The 22,066-nt window shown below is 40.2% G+C and overlaps 1 protein-coding gene across 13 annotated transcripts in view; it reads right to left on the bottom strand.

The window, feature by feature from the left end:
- Window positions 1–14,519: 14,519 nt before the first annotated feature.
- The window catches only part of BCOR (BCL6 corepressor), an 85,284-nt gene continuing 77,737 nt past the window's right edge, over window positions 14,520–22,066 (bottom strand). For all 13 annotated transcript variants that reach the window (XM_087895217.1, XM_034423823.2, XM_060694069.2 and 10 more), the window contains 4 exons: window positions 18,299–18,444; window positions 16,589–16,666; window positions 16,251–16,401; window positions 14,520–15,652 (listed from right to left, as the gene is read on the bottom strand). In XM_087895217.1, the coding sequence (XP_087751343.1) occupies window positions 15,364–15,652; window positions 16,251–16,401; window positions 16,589–16,666; window positions 18,299–18,444 (664 nt within the window). In that variant the 3' untranslated portion in view covers window positions 14,520–15,363. The remainder of the gene's footprint in view (window positions 15,653–16,250; window positions 16,402–16,588; window positions 16,667–18,298; window positions 18,445–22,066) is intronic.

The raw sequence follows: 22,066 nt of genomic DNA, 5'->3' as shown, positions 1-22,066 counted from the left end.
ATACCTTTCCCGGCTTTTACAGCTCTCTTCTGCTTCCCTCAAAAGTTTCAGGGCCTGAGTGACCAGGAAATTTTCTTTCTGCTCCTGCATCCAGGCAGATTCTCCCCTTTGGGGTCTGGTGCTTGTTAAGCCATGGGGGGGTTTCTCCAGCTCTGGCAGCCTTCCCACCCCCATCGACCATCTGGCTCTCTCCGAATCTTCTTCCAGCCATAAATTAGCCATTCAGTCCACTGCCTCTCTGCCCGGTTGGGATGACAAAGCTGCTGAGCTGGCAGCTCCCATCTGTCCAGCGTCCATCACCCAATCCACAATTTCTCCAGGGGTCATGTGGGTGCCACGTCTGGTGGTGCCATCCTCCTGCTAAGCCACGACCATTAACCTTGAGCCGTTATCAACTTCAAAGAAGATGCTGAAGCAAAGTTTTCCCCTTCTTCTTCTCCAGCTCTCTTCCCCCCCTCAAGAATCCCATTAGCTCCCCCCTCCCCCCATTTCATGGCAGCCGAGCAATAAGCAATGAAAGAGTGGAGGCTGACAGCCACATTCTCTCCCTTCTCTTCTTCTGTGTTTTGAAATCTTAAATAGTACTCTGCTCTGTCCATTTCGAGAGAAATATTTTTTTTCCTGGTTTTTGTCAGCCATTGTGAGTCTGTCATCCATTTCCTCCACTTTTGTTCCTGTTAAATCTGCCTTTTCCTCCACTTTCTGTATTCTTTCTTCATTCTTTCCCATCATTGCCTTCACTTCTTTAAGTTCTCCTTTTACTTTCTCCATTCTTTCTTTGAAGTCTTCATGAAAAACCTGTATCATATTTTTTAGTTCCAATTGCATGGCCATGGTATCCAGTGTCCTCTGCACTGCAGGGCTTGAAGCTGGTGTTGTGGAAGGTAACTGCATTGTTGTCTTCTTCATCTTGTCTTGTCTATTATAATCCACTGAACTTATAATCCAAATAAAATTTAAATTTATAATCCAAATACCTAATCCACCCCGTTGAATGGATTAGTTAAAAATAGAAATCAAAAAGCTCCATCACACCCAGAAACACATAGCAAAAGGTAAAAATAAAATTAAAAAAAGAAGAAATGAAGAAGCAAAAAAACCCAAAAATTTCTGATTCTTCAGGTTCTTCTTACCTTAATCCAATTTTTTATTTATCATCAAAATTCAAACACTCAAGAAACCAACCAGCCAAAAAAAAAAAAGGAGAAAAAAAGACATGGAAAGGAAAAAAGATACAAAACTCAATCCAGTCAATGAAAATAGTTCAAGAAAAAAAAAAGAAAAAAGAAAAATCACTGTAAATGGTGAAATCCTAAACCAAAAAAGAGGAGTATAAAAGGAAAAAAAATAAAATAAAAAGAAGCAAAAGAGCACAGTCACAAGAAAAAGAAAAAAGAAAAAGATTTCCAAACAGGGCTGTTTATATTGCCTCAGTTGTCTTCTTTTAGTTTCTGTTTCAAAATTTTCACAAGGCACACTATTTCAACTTCTATTAAGGCTATCTATCTCAATGTGTAGTTCTTGCCAGACACAGCTGTTTCTTATCAGTCCAAGCCTACAATCTCAAGGCCAGTCCTCTCAATCAGTTTATTTAAAATAAAGTCTTTTTATTTGTGTCTCTAGATGGCGCTGCAAACCACTTTCACTCAGAAGAAAAGGGGGAAAAAAGGGGAAAAAATAGGAAAAGTTTTATAACTAGTTCTTTCAATAATTTCCACTCAGTCTCATTAATTTTGCATAGATCCACAAATTCAAAATTTACAAGTATTCAATCAGGCTGCCTGTTCTTATTTTCTTGCCCCCAAAGTAATTTTGTTACTTCATTCAATTCATTTCTTCCACTTGGGTCAATCCACTTTCTTCGCCGCTAAACAGCTGAGGGTAGAGAGCTGACACACACCCCGCTCTCCCCTCTTCTCTTTGTCCCCTTCACTTTCCTTCAAGTTGTTTCCCGGGGTTTATGCAAAGAAAACTTCAAATCAGAAAACAAAAAGAGAAGTCGGATTTCTCACCCAGATGAATCCACATCCATTGCCTCTCCGGTCCCGCTGTGACCTCCCCAGCTTTGTTGTGGCTCATTCAATGGCCGCTTTCTAGATCATCTGGTTGAAGGGCTGCTTCTGACTAACCAGGGAATTGCAATTTTCCTGCGTTAGCCAGTCTGTGCCCTTCTTGCTCACCGTCCCTCCAAGAAAGTTTTCGGTCAATAAAGACCCCAAACAACTTTGATATCAATGTTTTCTTGGGAACATCCAAGAAAAGCGTTGTGCCGCTGGGTGCTGGCCACACCTCCTCTCCACTCACCACCCTTTCTTATTTGCACCAAGTAGTATGCCTCTTGTAGGTCTAGCTTGGTAAACACTTTCCCCTTGGCTAGGTGGGCTAGCATGTTTTCCACACACACAGCATTAATACCTCTAGTCAATGCATAATCTCATCGACCCATCTTTCTTCTCTTTAAAAAGGATGGGGGCAGCTACCCAGGATTTGGCAGGTTGGATGAACCCTCAGACTAAGTTGGTGTCGATGTACTCAGTCATTTCCCTTGGGGTCATAGAATACATCTTAGGCTTGAGTAGTTTAGCCCCTGGGACAAACTCTATGGCACAGTCAGTAGGTCGGTGAGGTGGCAGTGCATTGCATTCTTCTTCACTAAATGCTTCTGCTAGGTCCCAATATTACCTGGGAACCTGGGGGCTGCCCGGGAGCACTTCTGCAGTGGTGGCTGGTTTTTCACCATTTTGTGGCTTGACTTTTTTTTTTTTTTTTTTTGATTTATATGCCGCCCTTCTCCGGAGACTCAGGGCGGCTTACAGTGCGTTAAGCAATAGCCTTCATACTTTTGTATATTTATACAAAGTCAGCTTATTGCCCCCACAAACTGGGTCCTCATTTAACCTACCTTAGAAAGGATGGAAGGCTGAGTCAACCTTGAGCCTTGGAGAGATTCGAACCAGCAGTAAATTGCAGGCAGCTGTGTTAATAACAGGGTGCTTTAAACCACTGTAGTACCAAGGCTCTTTTTCTTCCCCCACAGGGTCAGGAAGGGGGGCCTAATCACAGCTTTACTTTCCAGTAACTGTCTTCCCAGGTGATGGTGGGACACCACTTGTCCAGCTAGGCCAGACCCAGGATGATTGCTTCAGGCATTTTTGGCCCCACCACAAATCATATAATTTCTCAGTGGTGGCCCATTTCTAAGCGTACAGGCTCAGTGATCAAAATGACCACTGTCCCCCCAATTAGTGTCCCATCAACTTGTTCAAAGTGTGTGGAGATGGCCAGGGGCTCTGTCTGGATGCCTAGCTTTCGGCAGAGAGGGAGGCTGATCAGGCACCAGGTACCGAGGTGACCTGGTGCCTTATTTATTTATTTATTTGTTAGATTTATATGTCGCCTTTCTCCGGAGACTCAGGGCAGCTTACAATGCATTAAGCAATAGCCTTCATACTTTTGTATATACCTGCTTAGTAGGGCTTTTGGCCCCTTCTAAGCGGTGTTCTTGAGCCGAGGTGGCGCAATAGTTAGGGTGCAGTACTGCAGCTACTTCAGTTGACTGCTAGTTCAGCACATCAGCGGATCAAATCTCACCGATTCAAGGTTGACTCAGCCTTCCATCCTTCTGAGGTGGGTAAAATGAGGACCCAGATTGTTGGAGGCAATATGCTATTTAGTATACTGTCTTTGGTGTAAGCCGCCCAGAGTCCTCAGAGAGTGGGCGGCATAGAAATATGAATAATAATAATAATAATAATAATAATAATAATAATAATAATAATAATAATAATAATAATAAATCTTGTGTCTATGATGGCCTCTACTTCCCCTTGGGCTCCTGTATTTGGCACCACCAGTCTTGACTTTATGGCAGATGGGTTTATTCACCATCGGGTCTTCCTTGCTGCCGTCATTGCTGTCATCAGCTGTCAGTGGTGATGCCTCTCAGGCCAGAGTTCCCTCCTCTCTTTGCAGTGGGGGGAGACCTCCATGGCTTGGTGGGTTATCTTACTTCCTTCTGTGGATTTCCATGGCTTTTGGGGTTTTGCCAGTCCAGGAGTTTTTGGCTGTGGCATGGGTGCTGGCACCAGGCATTCTGATGCATGATGGCCTTGCTGCCCATACCAAAAGCACTTGATCAGTGCCATCGAGGTCCACTGGGTGGCTCTTTCACTCATCAGGGGCGCAGATTGCTGATTGAATTGCCTCCTTGGCTTCTTTTCCTATGTCTCTTTGCAGTGCGAATATTGTGACTTAGGCTCAAGTAGTTATTATCAGACACAATCAGTCCTAAACAAACATATTTTATTAGAACAGCTGAGAATTACTTCATTCTCATCTTAGTCCAATTTAATTCCAAAACAAGTCCTTCAGAAAAAGTACTTCAGCCTTATCACAAACCTTTGTCTTCTTTGGCACCCTGCCAAAGGCTTCTCTTGGCAAAGCCCCATGGACACTGACAAGAAACAAATGTAGCAACGTTGCTTTCCTACAAAGAGCCCAAGAGCCGTTGCTGCTCTTTTAAGCCTTTTGGGAGGGGCCAATCATCTCCTGGCCTTACTCTCGAGTTGTCCTTTTTGCTTTAGTTGCTCTTGCCTTCTGGTAGCTCTTCGCATGCACGCACTAGGAACAGGCTTCTCCTGTTCCTCTGCCTCTCTGCTGTCCGCCTCTGGAGGCTACAGAGTCCACGCATTGCTCCCAGATGACCCTGGCCCCATCTCTGCCTCCGACGCAGACCCGTCATCTGGGCCTTCCCCTGACTCCAGGACTGGCCCATTGTCCTCCCCAGTCTCCTCACTGTCTGACTCCACTGCCAGCTCTGCAGACTGCTGGTGAACCACAACAGCGAGTAGATCTTGACAGTGGTGGGTTTCACTTACCTTTGCTATCAGTTTGCGTGCGCGCCACATCTGCACATGTGCAGAAGCTTCTGTGCATGTGCATAGCGTATTTGATGACATCCGGATGGGTGGGTGGAGCCTCCCACTGCCACTACTGGTTTTCCCGAACCAGGGTGAACTGGTAGCAACCCACCACTGAATCTTGAGGTCCATGGCCATGGCCATCTGGTACCAGTCATGGATGCGGTCGGGGACTCCCTGGAAAACACAGGCATTGCACAGCTCCTGGTCCAGGCCCTCCTTGAAGTAGTGGACCAGGAGGTGTTCCGGCCAGTACTGCAATTTTCCAGCAAGCCTCCAAAACTCCCCAACATACTCTTTACAGGTGACTCCTTTGCCTAATTGCTTTCATCTCCACCTCCACTTTCTGGCCCTGAACCAAGTCTTCGAACCTCATCCTTAACTGCTGCAGGAATTCATCAATGTTCTCGAGTTCTGGGGTGCCCTCATCATGGAGTTGGGTCACCCACTCTGCTGCTTCACCCTCTAGGTTGTCTGTGATGGCCAAGATCATTTCTCAGTCAGTGAAATAGTCATCTCCATAGTAGTCAATGTGGGTCCAGATCTGATTCAAGTTGAAGGCCAGCTTGGTGGACTCCCATCAAAAGTGGCCCTGAAGCAGGGTAGGGCTGCCGGCCATGTGGGTGACGGAGGTGACTAGGGGGCGTGGGGACAAGAGCAGGCATCCACTGGAGTTGGACTCAGCCTTGACCTGGGTAGTATGTCTATGTGGGCAGCATCTGCCCTGCTGGCAGCATCTGGTGTTGTCCCACCAGGCTGGCAGGTCTCCGATGCTTGGGAGGGTTCCTCTGTGGACCTGGGCTTGACTGGGCCAATGGAGGCGGTGGAGGGCTGGCTGGCCGAGCTGTCAAAGAAGTAGCTCAGGCCCCTGGGGAGACTCGGTTGCGTGCTAGACTGTGCTAGTGGGAGCAGCACTGGGGCTGCTTCTTGTGTAGATTGGTCCCTCTAGGCAAAAAACATAAAGGTTGGCTGGCCAAGGAGCACCATCACTTGGCTGGATGTTTGAAGCTGCCCAGCGCTGCCGAGGCTTAGTTGGCCAACCTTTCCTGGCAGCCCCTCCAGGGTCTGGCTGTGGGTCATGGTCTGATACTTCCACTCCCCCAACTCGCTGAGGTCCAGGGGTCCCATTGACCTCCACTCGAGAATCACATTCCCCTCTTCTCTCATTGAAGTGACCGTGCATTTTCTCGCTGACTCCTGGAATGCAGACCGGTAGCCAGTGTCCTCCTCTGCCCTGTAAAGCTCCTGGGTGGCCAACCACTTGGTGTGAGTTTTGGGCCAGGTGCCCTGTTGGCACTTGGCCTCCGCCACTGCTGTTGCCGCCCATTGGGGTGAGGGGTGCTGTAGGCTTTCAGTAATTCCTCTACAAGCTCCAGCAGCGGTGGCCATCTTCTTCTCTATCTTCCCTGAGTCTTCCCACTGCCCGGTAGATCGGATAAGCAGCCAGGGCTTAGAAGCCCGGAGAGTGGCTCCAGATGCAATGGATCATTTCCTTATAATTTAGTAAATAGTTGGTTTAATAGCAAGCAAAAACTCCAAGGCAGGTGAACTCCTCAAAGAATAGCTTTATTGGAAATGTCAAATTGGCACATATCTGGTGAAAATCAACTCTGAGAGGCCCCTTGGTTTTCACCTAATTAAAAGTAAACATTTTCCCCTCAAACCCAGTCAGTCAGTCACATGGCCCAATTATGGCAGTGTCCGCAGGTCTGGTGACATTACTCCTCCTTCCTCCTGCCAGGTGTGAGAAGTCCTTGGTTCCCTGGGGAAAGTATTTTATTTTGACTACACAACCCCAGCTATCTCTAACCCTCCCTCCCTATCTCTCATTCCAGTGTGGCAACACTGAAGCTCCAAGACAGCTCTGGTCAAGTATCTTCAGGGTTGACATGAGGAGAGATACAATAGAATTCTTCAAATATCTGAAGGGTTGTTCTATAGAAGGGAAGGAGGGAAGGGGGAAGAGTTATTTTCTACTACCCAGAGGGCAGGAACTGAACAATGAAGCAAGTTTAGATTAGATGTCTGGAGGAACTTCCCATCTGCATGAGATATCAATCATGCTGCCACAAAAGTGGTAAATTCTTCTATGAAGGTCTTCAAATGAAGGCTGGATGGTTATCTGTCAGATCCTAAAATGGATCCTGGACCGAGGAAAGGGTTTGACTAGATTTTTTGTTGTTTTTTAATACACTTCTGTCTGTCATGGTCAAGAGAGTGATTTAAATGCATCCATGAAAATATACTAAAAGGTTTGCCATTCAGATAGGAAAGAAGAAGAAAAACACAAACAGATATCTAAACTATCTCTCATATCCTACTAAAGCAGAAAGGAGGAAGGGGAAGGCAGAGAAAGACAGATAGACAGACACAGACATATATGCCAGGTAATCCAATCCCACAACCGATATAGTTCTAGTTCCTAAATTCAGAGAAACAATATGGGTAACATAATGTAAAGAAGGACCAATCTATAATGAGGTGAATGGTCATCTTTAATATTTTGGGTTTTGGTTGGTATATTGCTATGACTTTATATCTTTCTTTTTCAACATTAAACACACCACCAGCAAAGGATGAGAGAATATTGATGAATAAGCCTATTTCCCTTCAGCTAGACCAGACAAACTGCAGAATATTGTGTATAAATTGCCCAGACTTGATAAATGTTGAAACTTTTAGAAAATACAAAATAAGCATGATTTTTATTATATGTTTTTATGAGGTTTTGTAGCCAAAAGGATCAAACTGCAATTATGTATCTTGTGAAAGGAATTGAAACTTGAATTTAAAGCTTTGCCTCCTGCCAACACCAAAAACAGTTGTTTTAAAATTTTGATTTTAGATTTCAAGAGTGACCTTATTTTAAAGTTAAATTGGTAATTTGTGGAAAAGCTTGGTCTTCAGAGGAAGTGCCATCTTTTAGCATTTTCCCAATGCTGTGAACACCAAGTTGGGGAAGGCTACATTATTAAATTTCTATCTCATTTAGGGGACACTGATCTTTTCTGTCAAGAACTCAAAATAATAACACAAGCACTTATTTCTCCTCATTCTTTAAAATCATGGAAAATCATATCTTCATTTGTTCATATTTGTTTTAAAAGCAAGAGAAAGTCCAATATGAATCTTGTCTATGACTAGCCATACTTTTTTTAACCAATTTCCTACTTGGTTACCTTGCACTTTTCCTATGTGGATATGTAAGAAAGTACTGTTGAAAATCAACATACATTGTTGTACTCTGTCCATTCCTTACTTATTTAACTGTAGGACTTTACATCTATTCAAATTAATTCCCAGTTAGGAAGGTACTGTATAAGATTTTTGGAAAGCTATAGCTAATCAGGCAATTGGCATGTTTAAAATATTCTATACATTTTAATTGTAGTTATTGATTTTATTTTTTAAATTCACTGTATTTATTAACACAATAAAGAGAGAATAGAGCTTCTAAGGCTGATGTAATGTAATGAGCAGTATTACTTGGGGCATTTCCTAAGGCTAGGGAGATCTTATTTGTTTAATAAGTACTAATAAATATGCAAATCAGCATCCATGCCGCACCTCAATTCTGTCACAATTAATGAGTTGCAAATTAATGTGACAACAAAAAGAAATTCTATTTAGCAACAGAACTACAGTGTTTTATATAAAAGGCAAGGATGTTGGGGGTTCCAATCATAAGAAATACTTGAATGTTGTGTACTTCCTTCCTTCCTCATCACCAGGGACTGAGTTCAACAAGAAGGCACCTTTAGCTTACTGTTGCCATTCAGCAGTCTATGAAGATAATCCTATCTAATATTTCCTTAATTGCTGGTCTGTGTTACAGGAAAAAAATACTCTTGGCCATTCTATTTTATTGCAGCTACCAATCTTCACAATTGCCTGAAGTAACACTTTGATTTCATTCAGATTAATCTTGATCCCAATGTACTCTCCTACTCTCCTACTTCAAACCTAAAGTGAATTGTTGCTTGCAAGGCCTATATATTTTTTTTTTTAAAAAAGTTTTTTTTATTTTTTAAAACATAAACATAAAACACATCTTTTCCAAAATGAAGCATTGATCCAGTCACAAATTAATACAAATCATTAACAAATCTTATTTTCCAATTAACACAACTTAATATTTTACTCAGTTATTTCCCAAAATTCTATCAATTTAACTATGCCATTGTCCCCAAAAACCTGTTATTTAAATCTTAAATCCTAACCAAATATCATTCCATTTTTCTCTTTCTTTTTGCTTAGATGGATATATTTTAACAATATAAATCATTACAGTTATTGTAAACATTTAAAAAATATTTTAACTATTGCTCCCAATATAGTCATCTTCATTACTTTATTATTAATCCTAACACAATCATTTCATTTTTACTATCCCCAACATAAACATAATTTCCAGCATAATCATTTTATTTTTACTGTTGAACCCAACATCTTAGTTACTGTTATTAAACCCGATTTATTCATTTCATTTTTACTGTTAATCTAAACATACTTCTCCTTATTTTGGCTGTCCTACCCAGCATAATAATTTTTATTTTTTGGCTGTTAATCCCAGCATAGTCATTTTATTTTTACTGTTAAACCCAGCATCATTATCTTTATGATTATCTTTATCTTTATAATAATCATTATCTTTATGATTATCTTTATCTTTATGATTATCTTTATCTTTATGATTATGATCATAATCATTTCATTTTTACTGTTACTCCCAGCAAAATCCTCTTTGTTTTGCTGTCCTACCCAGCATAATTATTTTTGGGTTTTTTGGCTGTTAAACACAGCATAGTCATTTTTGTTTTTTGGCTATTAAACACAGTATAATCATTTTTATTTTTTGCCTGTTAAACACAGCATAATCATAGTTAATGTTACTATTAATCCCAGCATGGTCCTCATTTGATTGTTTCCATCCATCTATACATTGTTTATTTCAGTTAATCAAATTTGTCATTATCCCTTTTTTTTTTTGACAGTTTAACATTGAGACATGGTTCTTACTTAAAACATACCTTTGTATATATTTATAAATCTCTTTTCACAAGATTAATTTCTCTTATGTTCTAATTTCCATTAATATTTCAATTTTATATATCTATGTCACATTTTTCTCATATTCTTATTCATCCATATTTGTCTATAAAAACCTCCTTTTTATTATTACTATCCACCTATACATTATTTCATTTTTAAACAGATTGTTTTAATCTTCCAGCCGTGTATTCCTTATTTCTTCATTTTCTCACCTGCTAGCAAATATTTCCTTCATTTTCAAAGTCTTCAAATTTTGTCCTCCATATGTCATATTAAATCTTTTTCTTATTTTTATTCTGGATATAATGCAGTAAGTTCCCTTCTCTTGAGCTTGCTCTAGATCCTTCTTTTATTCCTGTGCCAGTTTTTTAAATTATTATTGTTTCAATTATAGGAGTTCCATTATAATTTCCTTTTCTTTTCACCAAAATCAAACTGCCTGCAGACAAGAAGAAAAACCTCCTCCACAAAATCCCAAGGCTATTATCTGTAAAGTTCAGAATTTTCCATAACAAAGATGAATTGCAATGTTCCTTTTTAAGCCAGAAGGTGTCCCTCTACAATCCACATTTTCCATTAGTCATGCACGTATCCATTTTGTTTCAGTTATATAACAGTCCAATTTAATTACTCTTCTTCCTTTGATTTTAAGAATATCAAATCTTCTTTTTTAAGATCCAGTTCAAATTTTAAAATATCCAGTCTTTTCACCATGTCTCGATATTTAATCCCATTAGTTCTGTTCAAGAGTTAGTTGTTTATCGGGTCTTTGTCTCTTTAAAGTTACATTTTAACCTTTCTATAGCCCTTTTGTTGTTCAGCCGCTGTTTTAAAGCTAGGGGTCTTATAGTTAAAAATATTGCTCTAAGCATTGTTACAAGCCTGGGTTGGTTGTCACTCACCCGGCTTCAAAAAGCTCTGTTTCACTCCACTTTCCTCCTGCACATCTCTTAGCCTGGTTGTCCCAGCTTCGTGGCAGCCGCCATGGCTGCCGCCCCCGCCACCGACTCACAGAGGGTTCCCTCTGACCTCCAAGGAACTTGCCTGTTCCTCTTGGTCATCCGAGGTACCCCTCCTTCTTCCCCATCCCTGCAGGATGATTCCGGTCCGAAGACCCATTGGCGGCGGTTCGGCATCCGGGGTTTTCACGGCGCTCATCAGAGCCCGCTATTTCCCCGACTGTCTCACCGCAATGCCAAACCGGAAGTCTCAAGGCCTATATAAAATTAATCCTCTTGTGAAAATATGCCTGAGTGTTGAGTTAGATGATCATTTTGCAGACTGATTTCTATAATCTCTCTTTCTGAACTGATTTTGGGCTACAATATATGGATTAGAAATAAAACATACATAGTACTGAAAGACAAGAAAAAGGTAAAGCAAATCTAAGACTTTTTTATTTCAGCAAGCCGGGCTGGGTTAAAAATCTTTTAATTGGGGAATTTTATGGGTAAGGGGTTTTAAATTGGGGAAGCCAATGATAAATTTAATTTCGTTTTAAAGTATTTTAATATTTGTATTGTGTGTTTTTAATTTTGGCTGTTCACCGCCCTGAGTCCTTCGGGAGAGGGGGCGGTATAAAAATTTTAAAAATAAATAAATAAAATAAATAAATGTTGCTGCCTAATGATGTATCCAGTTTTTGCATCTCATGCTTGGTATACTAATATAGACAATGGTGAAGCATTTAAAGGTCAAAGAAAAGTTACAATACTTAAAAGATTTTTAATTTAGAAGGGGAGGGGGGAAAGTAAGGGCAGATGGAGTAGAGATTAAAAGCACAACATAAAATGAGGCTCCAGTACCACTAGCAAGAATAGCTTTTGAAGGCAAATTTCACTGACAGTGCCAGATAATCTAAACAGCTTCAATGCTACCTCTATCTGTAATACTAGCTGCTGAAGAATAAAACTTGGGAAGAATTTTGCGTTCAAGGTTGACTCAGCTTTCCATCCTTCCGAGGTCAGTAAAATGAGGACCCAGGTTATTGGGGGCAATATGCTGACTCTGTAAACTGCTTAGAGCAGGCTGTGAAGCACTGTGAAGCGGTATATAAGCCTAAGTGCTATTGCTATTGCTATTGTGGGCTGCGGGGCCAGCAGGTGAGCCTGGCTGGTGAGCGGGCCATAGAGGCATCAGAGGCGCTGATGGCAGGTGCGGTGCTGTTGCTGGGGCTCTATGTGATGCTCTACTACAATTTCGTAGTGGCCACACAGTGCTGGAACATAGTAAGCCTGCGGGGCAAGACAATGCTCATCACAGGTCAACTGTGTACCATCCCCCGTGCGCTCCAGGGGGAGCATCCAGCCAGGCTCGGCTGGGGTCGAATCAGCAGGGGCTGGCCCCTCGCCATCTCCAGGGCAGCCCCATGAGCCAGAACTAACCACATTGCAGGCCGTATCTAGCTCTGGGGCCTTGAGTTTGACATGTCTGCTCTATAGCATTGTTTAGCATGTTAATTGAAAAGCACCCCTTGAGTTTACTGCAACTTACTCTGTAGACCACAGGTTTATAATTTCTGTTTTACATAGGGTTTTGTAGGTTAAACTGCTGCAAAAAGTGTTTTAAGCAATGAATAAACCAAAAATAAAAGATCTATTATTTCATTAGCGATGGTTATATACACTTTGGATGTGCTTTTATAGTAAATACCAATCTCTGGAATACATCTGCGTCTTACATCATCAGAAAAAGTGACTTTCGCATTTCGTATTTTAAAAGTGTCAGCATTCTTTTCAATAAAGTTATCCCATTCAGCCTATTCTCTGTATCTTATCTCAGCTTTCAACATCTTCATAAAGTTGTAACCTGGGCACTGCAGTGTAACTTGAATAAAAATTGTAGTAGTGGGTTTCAATTTCGGTCGCCACTGGTTCACTCGTGGGCACACATCCATTTACACACACACACACCACTTCTGCCCATGCATAGAAGCTTCTATGCATGCGCACAGACGTCCAGGCGGGTGGGCGGAGCCTCCTGCTGCCGCTACCAGTTCGCACGATCTGGTAGCGGTGCCAGCCACCACTGAATTGTAGGACATATTCAACAGAGGATCTGAAACTGATGTGTAAATATATTTAAACCATAATTTAGCATCTTTGTGTGACTTTTTTCTAGATGATTTTCCAAGCAATTCATCTATAAAGTTATTTTTGAAAAAGATGAAAATTATGCTTTACCCATTATAGTGCTTTACCCATTATAGTGTTTTTATAGAGGGGGACCTTATCTATGTACCCTTCTCATCTCCAGTAAGCAGCAGAAGACGAAGAATACACAGTACAGCCAGTGAAGAAATGCATAGCTCCTGAGGAAGGGTTACCTGACTTCATTCAACAGCTTAGAGCAATGATGATTAACCATTTTGATGCCAAGTGCCCAAAGTGCACCCACGCGTAAATGTATGTGTGTGTGCCCGAACCCCCAAAATGCAATGTGAACGCCTCCCACGCATGCCCCCCGGCTTCCCCCGCGTATGCGTCCCACCCCCCCGCCTTGTTTTGGCTTCCAGTTTGGTGCAGGAGGCTTTCCAGGCCCAAAATGGGGCACGCACAAACCCCCAAAATGCAATGTGAGCACCCCCCATGCATGCACCTCCTGCACATGTGCACCACCCCCGCATGTGCACATGCATCCCCGTATGCACCCTGCCCCCTGCGCATGCACCCCACCCCGCATGTGCATGTGCAACCCCGCATGCGCCCCACCCCCTGTGCATGAGCGGCAGAGACCCAAAGAACAGCTGTCTGGCAGGAAGCGCATGCGCAGTGCAGTTACGCATGCCATATGTTAGCCATCACGGGCTTAGAGCCACCACAGAGAATTCTCCATAGAGCAACTGAATCCTTATATCCACCAACCGAATTGTCCAGATTTATCTTCTTTCTGCTGAATAATGTTGACATTATTCTGTTGACACAAGCAGTTTTCTCTAACAAATTCTATCACCAGCCATTCATGCTGAATATTAAATGGGAGATAGGAAAATAGAAACTCCTAAAAATATTTCCACAATGTTTAAAAAATTTCTTGTCTATTAAACCTGGTAAACAAATCTAACATTTAACACAATAAAATGTTTGTAACACTGCTGCTTGTGTCCAACACATCATAAATAATTAATTAATATTGGAGTTAACATAATGACAAACCCATACATCAACCATGAAGATAGAAAATTACAAAATGTGTTTGGTACAAAAATCATTCTTTAAAAAAAATCTGCAATGTCATATGTATGTATGCAAAGGTTAGAATTTGTTACAATTTCATGATACATATTTTGTCATTTCCAATCCCCTCCTCCCATCCCATCTGCAGACATCTACAGCCAAATCTTGTCCTATGGTATAAAGGAGTACCCACAATTTGGGGGTGGGGGTGTAGTTTTGAATGAAGAGGGATTAGTATATGACTGAAAAATGACTGAAAATTTTCCTTTCTTTCCGGGTAAGGAGTCCACACAATTCTACTCATGGGGAAAAAGAGATACCATTTGGGTTCTCAGTTCACTCAAAGGTCATACCAAAAACGTTATTTCAGCACTGCTTTTTCAACAGTTTTATTGCCTTTGGCATCTTTTTTTGTAAAATATAAATACAAAGGCAGAAGAATTTACGTACAAAGTTCAAACACAAATCTCAAACATAAACACACAATTCAGAAAAAAGATTTAGCTTCTGTACAGTTTTAAACAACTTCAACATAGGTTAGTTTTCAGTATTTTACAGAAAAATAGTTCAAAGTTTTCTTTTAAATAAAGAGCATCAAATGTTTAAACACACACATATAAAATGTGTGTGTGTGTGTGTGTGTATCTATACATATATATTATAAACAATCCAGTTTGCCATGTGAAAACTAAATTTCACATCTTTAAATTAAGATATAAAAGTTCACACAATTAGTAGATATGTAGTTTTAATTTATATTACAGTCTACTGAATTGTATTCAATAGTGTGTACCTGATCAAAGCAGGAATTTTTGTAAACAAAAACAAAAATATAATGAAGTGCCTCCCCCAATAAACTTTCCCAAACTAACAATATTGATCATATCACCTATAATAGGCATTTTTATGTAACCAATGCTTTGTTTGAAGCAAAGCCATTTAGTTCCATGTAAAAACAAATCTATACCAAAGTTCGTCTGCACTTGGAACGTGCACACACATTTTACCAATTTTATAATTTCTAGAAACAGAGTGGTCTCTTTAAAAAAAAAATCTTCCAAAAGTCCACCCATCTGATATGTTTGTGTGTGGCATATATGTATTAGAGGAAAGCTCTTTTATTTAACAGTATCCTTTTCTTGATAGAAATAACTGCAGTAACACATATACATAAAGAAATATATTACACAGAACTGTACATTAAGAAGCTGGGAGATTCACCAATTAATATCAATTTCTTCATCTGGATGCAACCATTCAAGTGAGGCTCCAAGCAAAGATTGTAATTCATTAGAAAATTCTACCAAGTCCAACAGTTCCTTGCCTTCTGGGTTGAAAGCTTCAAGATCCTTTTGGCAAGCAAACAGCTGACTCAAAGATACCTGTTTGAAAAATTCTGCTTCTATAACACTGACAACTTCCAAACTTGGGAAACTGCAGCGAAATATCCTGGGTGACATTTTCAGCCTCTTGGCTACATCAGAGAGCAAAAACCAGTTCCGTGGTCTAGAGACAAAAGTAAAATATTGGCAAGATGCTGAGAGGTTTCAATCAACCTGATTCTGCTAGTAATAATTTTATATACATTTATATTTAAGGCAAAGAGATTTTAAAAATAGGTGAGTCTCTGTACTCTTCTGTACTCTTCCTGCTCCCTCCTCCAGTAAACTCATGGATGAAATCTAGCTTTAAACAAGCAAACATCTGTTCACACAATGGAGCAGTATTTTTTCTCTCTCCCCTCCATCCTTCCACATGCCCTGCTCTCACACGAATCTTGGTCTGGATTCATAAACTTCACCAAGCCACAAGTTTTTCCCTGTGAATATGTCTGCAATATCAGCATATATTCAGATAAATAGATTTACACTGAATATGAACAACTCTTGTTTTAAAGAAGCCAATCTATGGGGAGTTTTTATGTTCAAAAGACATAGGATATGAAACCTATTTCTAACAGAATGAATAACAAAAAGTTCACTGCATTCAGTGAGACAAAAAGATGATCTTGAATGTGTCAATAATAACTCAGATATTTGTACATTAACATACACTGGGAAAACAATTTATCTTCCCCTCCAGTATAAACAATAATAGTGCTTACCCTTGAGAAAGAGACACTTGGATGTTATAACATGGCAAGAGAGACACATCTGAGAATTCAAACTCAAAGATATCACTAAATCCATCTTCATTTTCATCATTTGGGCCAGGTGGATTAGACAGAATGTCAAATCCTGATTCGCCTTTTGGCTCTATTTAAACAAACAAAAAAATAATTGAAGATCCTTTGTCAAACAGTGGCTTTTTCCTCCTTTCATTCCCTGTTTTTAATTTGCTCTCCCTTCTGTGAATTCTGCCCCCTCCCCATACATATACATGCACACATTTGAAATAGTAGAACCCTGCCCCCCACCCCCACCCCAAAACATGTCTTCTTACCACACAGAGAGCTGCCATAGAAGTCCCAGGACAAGCCAGGGTCATCAAGATCACGACCTTGGAGATCAGTTAAATATTCTAGAGAGATACAACAATATAACATTGAAAAACGCCCCAAAAGTTGGGAAGTTTCCAATCTATCATAGCATGACAAAATATAATCTATACAGGTTTTATACTTATCTGAAAGCATACAGTATTAACATAAAGTATCAATCAGAATACAGCAGAACTCTAAGTGAAGTACCGTATTTTTTGGAGTATAAGATGCTCAAGTATAAGACGCACATTAGTTTTTGCAGAGGAAAACAAGAAAAAAAAATTCTGTCTCTGCCTACCAGCATCCATTGGTATTGATCTGACTAGCGTCCTTGCAGCGTTGGCCTCCACGCGTCCTTTTGGCGCATGGAGGCCAAAAACGGCTGGCGGGTTGGGGCTGGCGGGTGGGTGGGGCTTCGGCAAAATTTGCTGTATAAGACGCAGAGACATTTCCACCCACTTTTAGGGGGAGGAAGTGCATCTTATACTCTGAAAAATACAGTAATATCAGGTATCTTATTTCTTTTCAAATAGAATTATTCTACTTTCATTTACTTTTCAACAACCTCCAAATCCTACTTTTAGTATTCAGTTTTGTGTGCTTCAAATTGATTGTGGAGATATGAGCTATAAAATTTAGGCTACAATTGCTAAAGATACATTTGTTTCACATGATCAGGACAAGATCTTCAACACCTTCATCACTAGATCTTTTTTTGATGCCGTGAACTTTGAAAGCACAATTGACAATGCAAACCTGAACTTAGTTGATGATGAATGGGAATGTACGAGGATACACATGAGCTGTAAGGTAAACACTCAAGAGTTGTTTGACAGTTAGATGGGCAGCATGATAGATAGATAGATAGATAGATAGATAGATAGATAGATAGATAGATAGATAGATAGATAGATAGATAGATAGATAGGTAGGTAGGTAGGTAGGTAGGTAGGCAGGCAGGCAGGCAGGCAGGCAGGCAGGCAGGCAGGCAGGCAGGCAGGCAGGCAGGCAGGCAGGCAGGCAGGCAGGCAGGCAGGCATAATATTTTATGACATAAAAGTTATCATAAAAATTTCTGCCATAATATGTTATAAAACATTTTCTGTTTTAACTATGAGAACTCCCCCAGCTCAAGTATGTACACTGTTAATGCTATTTTTGCTGTTTTAGTATTTCTTGCTTTGTTCATTTTAATTGTTAATTGCATTAATACTCAAATAAGACTATTTTGTTTGGGAGAAAATAGTTTTAGTATTTCCAATTGCAAAACAGATAAATGGAAACGTATGAAAAAAGAGGAAAGCAGTATACTAATTGAAAAAATGTCACTGACTGTACATTTCATACTGGTTATTCATACGTCTCTCCCCACATTCCTAAATTTGGATGACATCATAATATTGACCACTGTTGAGGGCCACAGATGAAGAGATCTATGAGCTACCTGCAAGACTAAGTTACTAGCATTTTAACTAACAATATTAATGCTGTGAAAAAATACACAGTATTTAAATACTGTATTAAATAGTGTGTATTTCTGTTGTAAATTAAGCAACAAAATATCTGAAACCACAATCCTTACTTTTACTGTTATCTGAAAAGTAATTTATGTTTTGTAGAATATCAAATTGCAAATGGACAAGCATTGGCACAATCAAAAGTATACACACCTGTTAGAAAAGTCTCCATTAGTTCACTGTGTGTCATTTTCACAATTGTTCTACCTGAGTATGTAGCAAGCGTAGGGTCAGCGCCATAAGAAAGGAGCAATCGGACAATTTCTAGGTGATCATTTTCCACTGCATCATGGATAGGCCTTAGGAAGAGAAGAAAGAAACTTTTGTTTTAAATCCGTACAAGGTAATAAGTTATGTTCTGTCTCCATTTAAAGCAAGATGTATGAGCATTATTAGTACATGATGAGGAAGAGGACTACTGCACAAAGTGCTTTTCTCACATTTTAGAATATATTATAAATTTCAGGAACTGAAACTAATATACTCTATTAAACAGCAAGCTCCTTGGAAAAAGTTATGTTTAAATAGACATCACTTTGAACAACAATCAAATCCCATAGTATTGGCATATTAGTATCAAAGGTTTTATGTATGTGTAAACAATATATTGAGCATTCACATCATAGTTTTGCTTTGTAAAATTTAAGTCCTCAAAAACCCAAACAAATAGCTGCCTTAATATTTTCCAATTTTATACAAACTTAATTTCATTCAAAATGTATAACTATTAACAACCTCTAGCTTATGAATCAAGAAAAAAGTAAAAACTATATAGATGAAATTAACAATTATTGGTTGAAACCCTTAGAAATAAATGTAAAATGATGTTATCAAGTTTTACTGAATAATTTATTAAAATATGTCTGAATGACTAAAGATATCACACACGTTTATGACTGTGGATAAAAAAAACAGATCTTCACTCAATTGAATTATAGAAGACAATGAAGCTAGAAGCAAATATTTTTTGGGTAGAATTATTTTAATTTGCTTTATCTGAATCAGAATTCTAATATTAAAGTCAAAAGGCATAATAATTCCAAATTCTAATATTGTTAGAAATCTCTACAAAATAAAATGTGCACACAGGGCCTAACTAAGACCTGATATTAACCAAAGCCAAAAATAAAACGGCATCTGTTTCAATTTCATGTATGAAAGCTACCTGGACTAGCAACTAAATCTTTCTTCAGCACTGATGCCTACAGGTTGTCCTTCACTTAAAGACAGTATTTGAGACCAGAATTTCCATTGTAAAACAATAAGATTGTAAAGTATGATGTCACAAGACCACATCACTTAAAGATGGCAATCTTGGCAATCCCTGTTGCCATTAAGGAAAAAGTGCAGGTCATTAAGTGAAGACTTATGGCTGTGAAAGGGTTGGTGCAGTGCCACACACATGCAAGTACCATAGGTTGAATAGATGTTGTGATGCTGAGAAAGTGCAAGCAGGCTAAGAAAGGGATGCTGCAACCTAAGCCCACATTATGCAGTCCACGATCTGCAGAGGTCCCTTGGGAGAAAAAGAGGTGGTAGTAACTTGCAATCTTCCCTGCTTGCGGTATTGACCTTTGTTGGTGGGAAGCCAGCAGGGAAGGTGACTGTGACCATGGGATAATGTGAGCCAGTTGCCAAGCACCCAGATCACAATCCTATGTAATGGTTAGAACGTCAAGGACTGGTCATAAGTAGTACTTGTTCAGCACCTGTTGAGAAGCATCCAGCCTGGCAGGGAGGAAGAACCAAGCGCAGAGGTAGTCTAAAGTCACTGTGCATTTGCAAAAGGGCTTAGGCCAACCCACCCCCAATTTGAAGCCTTGTCTAATTGTTCCCATGGGTAGGCTGCCAGACCAGAGAGATTCCCATTTTATAGGCAGAACATAATAAAGTGGTTAGCTTGAATTCTGCACATGTGGGTCTGTTTGTTCACACCTGAGAGCACCATCACAATTTCAAATGGTTGATGAACAAATGGTCCTTATGGTCATTGATCAAGGACTACCTGTATTGCACTTGAAAATAAAAGCTAACTTTTATAAGATCTGCTCTGGGGGACCCATCTTTCCTCTTTTTTTTCTAATACCATTTTGTTATTTCCTACTAACTAATTATAGAACTGATCTAATGCAAATAAATACTGGGGTTGGTCTGCCCATTGGGTAAATATAACACTTATTCTAGAGGGACAATGCAGTGTACCCACCCCATGTGACTGATTGACTCACTGGGGTTTCACAGGGAGCTTGGTGTAGTTCCTGAAGTTATATACATTGTTTAGCTGAGAATATAGTCTCTGCTTGGAATGAGCAAGTGTTGGCGGCCTTGCCTCAGGTCATTCCTATACAAATCCTGGAGAGTCCCCTAGTTTTCAAAGATACAGAAGTAAATAAAATGACATGATTAAGGTACAGTCTTGTCCAGTTATCTGGTTTGAGTTCTATGTGGTCATTTCCAAAGAAGTGCCACCTGTGTGTTAAATTTATACCTTTCCTGGATGATTAGTATCTCCAGGGAAGTAACACATGGCTGTATTCAAGTGATGAAAAATGCCTCTCAGCAAGAGGAGATACTTCTACCTGCATTGAAGGAGGAAACAGCCATCCCCTCAAGAGGCGATCGCTGCACCCAGGTGCATTGGACAACTATATTTCTGCTATGTGGGGTGCCAGAGGGTTCAACTCTTTTTCTACTCATGTTAAACAACTAAATGAAACTGATGGGTGAAGTTATCCATTGGCAAGGAATCCCAAAGGAGCTTTTTTCAGGAGGCAACTGGATTTTCTTGCTTTTTCATTGAAGAAGTTTCTTCAAAGAAAAAAAAACACCCTTCGAATGGTGTGGGAGTTTGAATGGATTTTCCAGAAGAACTGCGGATTGCAGGAGCCATTTGTGCTTCAATTTGGAGTGCAGACAGCGTGGACTCATCCCCAGTAGCCTGCACCTGTCTTCAACAGAAAAGGGACACAGGGCAGAAAACATTCTGCAGCCAAGAAGACTCCACACCCATTTGCACTACTCAGGTGACCCTGAGGACACAGATAAACCTCCAGGTGGCCTCAACGACTGTCTAAAAGAATACAAATTACCAGCTGTCTGCAAGGAATGTAAATCCTTCCATTCCCCACCATTCAGTGAGCTGAAGAAGCTTCTTGGATGAAAAGCAAAACATCTTCAAAGAAAAAACAAGAAAGTCCAGTTGCCTCCTGAAAAAAAGCACCTTTGGGACAACCATGAGCTGGATAACTGAGACTCTCCATAGACTATTGGCAAAGAATGTAATTTCATCATGCTACTAAATTGTATAGCACTGCCTAGGGCCATCCAAGAGATGCTATTAAAATGCTTTCCCACTGCCTGAGAGCTGTGTGTCTGGATGGGGAAAAACTTCAATGCAACCCTGACAAGACTGAATGGCTGTGGATTTCAGTACCATCCATATGTGGTTATTTTCCATCATAAACTCTTCATGGAATTATATTCCCCCAGGAAGAGTTGGTGGGCAATAGGAGAAGGGGGGTTCTCCTGGACTAACAGCTCTTGCTCAAGGACCAGGTGGCAGCTATATTTAGAAGGACTGTTTTACAAATATATCTTGTGTGCCAGTTGTGCCTATTTCTGATTGGAAGACATTGTTCAGAGTTACTAATGCATTTCTTGATTGGACTACTGCAATGAGCTTAAGATAGGAACTATACTTGAAAAGCATTTGCAAACTTCAGTTAGTCCAAAATGCAGCACTATGTGCACTACCGGCCACACCACAGTATGCCACATAACACCACAGCTACTTCAACTATACTGATTTCCAGTTAGCTTCTGAGTGTATTTTAAGGTGTTGGTTCTCACTTTAAAGATCTACATGGCATGGAGCCAGGCTACATGTGGGACTGTATGTTTTATTGTATATTTATAGTGTCT

Source organism: Pantherophis guttatus, chromosome 5, assembly GCF_059756535.1.
Source record: "Pantherophis guttatus breed Tessera chromosome 5, ASM5975653v1, whole genome shotgun sequence".
NCBI lineage: Eukaryota > Metazoa > Chordata > Lepidosauria > Squamata > Colubridae > Pantherophis > Pantherophis guttatus.
Note: the sequence above shows the minus strand (reverse complement) of the source record. Positions and strands in the feature narration are given on the sequence as shown.